At 50.0% G+C, this 6,000-nt stretch overlaps 1 protein-coding gene across 3 annotated transcripts in view; it reads right to left on the bottom strand.

Moving 5' to 3' along the window:
• Positions 1-406: 406 nt before the first annotated feature.
• Positions 407-6,000, bottom strand: part of LOC119457510 (probable sodium/potassium/calcium exchanger CG1090) — a 102,204-nt gene continuing 96,610 nt past the window's right edge. For all 3 annotated transcript variants that reach the window (XM_049665156.1, XM_049665167.1, XM_049665163.1), the window contains exon 10: positions 407-1,187. In XM_049665156.1, the coding sequence (XP_049521113.1) occupies positions 988-1,187 (200 nt within the window). In that variant the 3' untranslated portion in view covers positions 407-987. The remainder of the gene's footprint in view (positions 1,188-6,000) is intronic.

Below are 6,000 nucleotides of genomic sequence, written 5' to 3'. Positions count from 1 at the left end.
TACAAAGTCACTATTCACGGTCGAGTCGAGGCTAGTTTGTGAAACCTCGTGACTTTGAACCAAGGAACTCCCCCGCAATGACGACAGGCAATATGAGCTGAAACAGAATATAGGAAATGGAACGGCAGCGTATTCGCGGCTCATATTCCAGGCCGTCCTACTTCCTCCAGACAGACACAGTGCGGAAAAGACCCGCACACGCATGAAACTTCGCTTAACACAGTGCAATGGGCGATTGTATTTCGGTCGGCGCTTCTAGGAGTAATAGCAGCACGCGCATGAAGGAAGCATGACGAATGACAGTTGAACTTACGTTTTCGCGTGAGCGAACTCTCACCTGCTTCATCGCCGTTCTTCGTCACACAGTGTAAATCGGCCAGCCAACACTCACACGTTACTAAAAGAGTTAGGAGGGTGCACTTTATTCACGCCTTTGGTGGTAGAGTGTCGCCGCCGCTTTTGATTTCAAGTGGTGTTCAAGTTTCGCGAGCCATGCTTCCATGCTGACGCGTTAAACTAACACCTCCTATAGTCGGGTACAACTTTAGAAGGCAGCGGCATTTGCCCCTCAAAGGCGGCTGCACACGAACCTCCACCAATGGGCGCACACTCTAGACTTACGTCGTGAGCCGGACGGCCGGTGACCCCGCCGGCGGAGAACATGGCAGCCCGCGCTTAGAACTGGGCCCAGTCGCGTCAGCGGGACTATTTATTTAGTCACTGAGGCAATCGGCTGCTGCGCTTCGGTCATCTGGGCGGGACCTCTCCTGCCTTCCTAAGTTGTACCCAACTATAGGTATGTTTCAGGCCTACCCATCACGTGACAAGACCGTGGCTCGCAATGAGAGTCATGCTGTGCAAAAAAAAAAAAAAAAAGCACCCGCCAAGCGTCTGACGCCATGGTGCGTGACGCGCAAACGTTACCTGGCAGGTGTTTGTTAAACAGGGCAGACTTTAGCGTCCAGCACTACACTGTTGCGTAGTTACTCAGTAATCACTATCGCAAGAAGGAGGATTGACGTATTCGAAGATGTTGAGCTCGTGGAGGCAGGCTACCACCATAAAGATCAGGTACCAGCCCATCAGAATGGCGCCGTAGGTCTTGTTCATGCGCCATTTGTTCAAATGCGTCAGCAGCAGCAGAAACACAACGGTCGACAGCAGGCAGGCGGTCGAGTAGGCCAAACCTGCAAAACCCCCGGCATCATGTATGTGCGTCAAAAACCGTGCAAGGTGCAACCATGGTTGCACGGCCGTACAATTTCAGAGACTCGTTGTGTCGCGAGGAACGACTGCGGTGGCTTGTTTGCATGCAGGCGAGCTACGCCTGCATAAGTGCGACAATAAAACAATGCACGAACCTGGATGGGCGGGCGAAAATTACTGTTCGTTGTAGCCTAAGCATTCTTTCCTTTTATTGCCAATTATATGGACACTCCAGGCGCATTCTTCCCGTCGGCGTCGACGTGATGTTCCGTATAAAGTCCAAGGGCGATAACACCGTCGCCGCGCGCCGTATGCTGTATGTGCGAGTGAAAGCGCGCGAGGGGAGCCGACGATCGCGGCTCAATCTCGCGTGCAAGAGAGGAAAGCGGGAAGGAAAGCGCGCCGTCTTCTGTTGAGCGCAAGGTTCCGGGGGAGGGGAGGGAGGGGGGCATTGTACTCCCGCAGCAACTGCGTCTTTCGCGGCCGCGCGCGCTATATCTTCAATGCGATGATCTGCGTTGAGGGCAGTCTAGGCGCTTCGACGGCTCATACCTTTGTGCGTGCTGCGTTCTCGCCGCTCAGTTTGCGTTGAAGCGAAAGACAGCACGAAGGTCACTTGGCTCGCTGCTGCTGCTGCAGCCGCGCTTCATCACGCAAGCGGTTTGACAGCGAGTGTCCGGGCTCATCGAGTGTGATGTGTTCATGTTTGCCTGTGCACGCCGACACTATGCTTGTTAATATAATTAGTAAGCGAATGTTTACAAGTTTATACGGCCGCTAAAACTACTATCCTTACTTTATACAGCTGTCTATTATTTGCTATCGCAATCAATGCTCCGCCTTTCGAGCGAAACTCGAGCAAATATGGTTGTCAGCAGTGTCACTGCTGGAATTGCGCATCTGCACTTATGGTACAGATATAGTGTCACAGGTAAAACTACGGTTGATTTCGTGGACCAAAGAGGACTTAAATACTCAGTGCCTAGCGTTATGTTCGACATCTCAAAAAGCATTACAGCGAACTGGACCACCTGCGGTTCTACAGTAACTTGTGGATAAGTGGCGTTACGTATAGTCAAGCTTCTTTGCACACAGTTCCAGCAGGGAAAACATTTGTTAACGAGGCAAGCCTTCATTTAGTACAGTGCTAGAAAGAAAGGAATGTTATCTATCCCAAACTGTCAAAAATGCACATGCGCCACAGAAAAAAAAAAGCGTGTGCGCACCGCACGCACGTAGGCACGCATGCAAAAACAAACAAAGAATTTGTATTTCTTCAAAGATACCTTTTGCACATTTTATCTTTAGGCGAAATAAATCCGGCACTGCCAAGGTCCAGCGTCATACCTATTTTGGTTCTTACAAGATATCGTGATAAACAAGAAATATTTAAATTTCTTGTATATTAACGAATTCGTGCATACTCTGTTCTAAATTATTAGCTTTCGTAATCCCTCTGCATTCTCTATATATTAGCCTGGTATGAAGGTATTGTTGTCATTGATATGTTCAATTCAAGATAAACTCGGAGTTCGTGGGATCTGTGGGCCAAGAAGACTTTCATGGTCTGATTGAGTGAGTCCGAGTGAACTCGGCTGAGAAGAAGTTTGCTGAGTTTGAGTACGCGTCATCCCGGCTGAGTATAATTCTGGTGAATCTGAGTTCGAGTGAGCCCGGCTGAGTAGTTCTCATGAGTTTGAATCCGAGTGAGCCTGGCTCGGTATAGTTCTGATGAGATTGAGTCCGAATGATCCCGGCTGAGTAGAATTTAGGTGAGTTCTAGTGAGCTCTAAGCAAAAAATATAATTTGTGAATGAGTATGACTGAGCTCCATTTATTTTGCCGACCTATGGTCCAGGACCTAAAACGACCCGCCGTGGTTGCTTAGAGGCTATGGTGTTGGGCTGCTAAGCACGAGGTCACGGGATCGAATCCCGGCGACGGCGGCCGCATTTCGATGGGGGCGAAATGCGAAAACACCCGTGTACTTAGGTTTAGGTGTACGTTAAAGAACCCCAGGTGGTCCAAATTATTCCGGAGTCCCACACTACGGCGTGCCTCATAATTAGATCGTGGTTTTGGCACGTAAAACCCCATAATTTTCAAGCACCTAAAACTAAAAGCAGTGTCACGCTTTGACAATAGGCATGGCACTAGGCAGTCAGTATTGTAAACTAAGCTCGTGGGTAGAACAAATCATTTATTTGAAACTGTACAAAACGGAAGGTAAGAGAAGGATGGTGGCCTTTTCAGGGTGAAGGTGAGGAAGCGCGGCTTAGGCTTTTTGAGCTGATGATGAGGTTGAGAAGGGCTGATAATTTGTAAATGCGTAAGCATTTCTGTGCTTACCCAACGAGAAAACTGTCTGTGCGTCTGTCCGTCGGTTCTTCCCGTAAGACGATCGCTTTCAAGATAGAGCCCGCAACAAAGAGCGACTCTACCTTCGCGCTGCTTGTCGCTTCAGCGCGAACGAAGCGGCGAGAACACAGCGCTCACGAAGCTCTCAGCACACGCCGCACTCCGCCCGTTTCGTAGATCGCTTTCAAGATAAGGACCCGCGCGTCTCTCTTCAACGCTAAGTGTGCGGCAAGAACACAGCACGCCGAGCTATCAGCAGTCAGCATACTCTGCTGGCACCGCACATCGCTTTCAAGATACGACCAGCGCCTCCAAGCCAGACTAGCCGCCGCCGGAGCACGATTGGTAACGGTTCATAATGGTTCAACGCGGGTGGATAACGCGCTAAAGAGCAATAACGGCTTATAATGATCGGAACGTCATCTGCGCACCTGGCGCCGCCACCTGCAGTAGAACCAACCAACAAGAGACAGTGCACCTAATAAATGTTGCATGCTTTTCATACATTTCCTACATCTCCCTCGTCATTTCACCACCCGTCCACATCCGCTGCGAGCTATCTATAACACGAGTGAACGTTGCTTCTACTCACTCTCTTCTACGTCTTCTCGTGCAGGGCCGCTATGTTGTACGCGTTCAAAAAGCCGACGTTCGGTTTCGCCTCACGCGATTGGCCTATAGATTGGCGTAGGCCGCGATATCGGCGTGGCCTGGGCCCAATCGCGTGAGACGAAACCGGACGTCCGCTTTTCGAACGTGTACACGATAGTGACCCAGGTCTAAAAAATAAATTATGGGGTTTTACGAGCCAAAACCACCATCTGATTATGAGGCACGCCGTAGTAAGGGACTCCGGATTAATTTTGACCACCTGGGGTTCTTTAAATTGCACCTAAATCAAAGTACACGGGTGTTTTCTGCATTTCGCCCCCATCGAAATGCGGTCGCCATGGCCGGGATTCGATCCCGCGACCTCATTATCAGCAGCCCAACACCATACCAGTGAGCAACCACGGCGGGTTAACGCCCCAGGTCTCACTTAACAGTTCGATGTTGCAACCACGCTTCTCTGTTTCACGATTATTTCGCGGTCGTTCACTTAATAATACGAAACACACCAGCGTACGACCACTGCATGAACACCACGTCGTTACAACGAAATGCTTACGCATCGTTCCCACAGAAGATTCCACAGAAGATTCTACGTGGATTTTTTATAGGTAAGGACGAGGGTGAGGGAGGACGGTCCAACTTTTCAAAGGATGAGGCAGGAAAAAAAAACGGTACGCTACCCTAATGTTTGACTTATACCCGTGCCACAAGGGTAAAGTGCCACACGGGAACGCTTAGTGACAATCACTGCAGAGCGCACTCACCGGCGAGTGTGTTCGGCGAACTCACTTCGCGGCGTATAGCCTCGTTAGCAAATAGTAAAAAATAAGTAAAGTATTATTGAAGGAAGAGTCTGGAGTAATTTTTAATACCATTGCTTTAAATTGCTAACGTTAAAAGATTATAAAATGTACCACATCGCAAAAAAAAAAAAAGAACAGCAAAAAACTACTCTCGCTCTCGGGCTGTTCACGACCACGCCGGGTAATAGCTGCGCAGTTGTTTGGTGGATCGAGTCGTTTTGACTGTTGCTGGTCAAGTTGCCGTCGTTGCCGGCGCTTGTAAAAGTGGATTGTAAACGTTGGTTCTACCAATAATAAACTGTTTTCGTGCACACTTTTTTATATTAACAACTATATGCGCCGCCAAAGTGACACTCAGCGCGCTGAAGTGCACTTTACTTTGCCCGTGTGGCACGAGTATACACTCTAAAAACAGTTGCACCCTTTGGGGTGCATTTTTGTCACACAACGATAATCGTCATCTGTCTTGCTTGCGTTTCCTATCTTGAAACCTCTGCACTTGCTACTTTCCTGGAGAGAACGCTGTGCCACGCTGATAACGCTCTTGTCGTTCGTGACCGAGAAGTGCCGGGCGCACAGCGTTAAAGAAAGGAAAGCCACGCAAGTCAGATGACGATTGTTGTTCTGTGGCAAAAATACGCCCCAAAGGGTGCAACTGTTTTTAGAGTGTATTAGGTGTCTCTTATTAAGACCCGTTTACAGTCCGACGGCGCGCGGGGCAGCGTCGTTTGTGGCCAGTCGAAACACGCTACGCCGGTTGCGCGCGCGCGCGCCATCCGCAGCTATCTGCGGAGCATGCGCAGAACGGTCCCCAACATGCGCGCCAATTTTAACGGCTGTCTGCGACCGTCGGCGAAGCGGCGTGAGCGCCTTTCTTCGCGCGCAATGCATTGTGGGTCGGCGCAGTCGGCGCGACCAACGCGCGGATGGAGCACGAGCCATCTCGACGTTGGGCTAGAGTGTACTGGAATACCATTGTCTAGTACACTCTACGTCGGGCACGTCGGAGCGCGTTGGCCGC

Source organism: Dermacentor silvarum, chromosome 1 (genome assembly GCF_013339745.2).
Source record: "Dermacentor silvarum isolate Dsil-2018 chromosome 1, BIME_Dsil_1.4, whole genome shotgun sequence".
NCBI lineage: Eukaryota > Metazoa > Arthropoda > Arachnida > Ixodida > Ixodidae > Dermacentor > Dermacentor silvarum.
The sequence above is the reverse complement of the archived record's forward strand: the minus strand, read 5'-3'. Positions and strand labels throughout refer to the sequence as shown.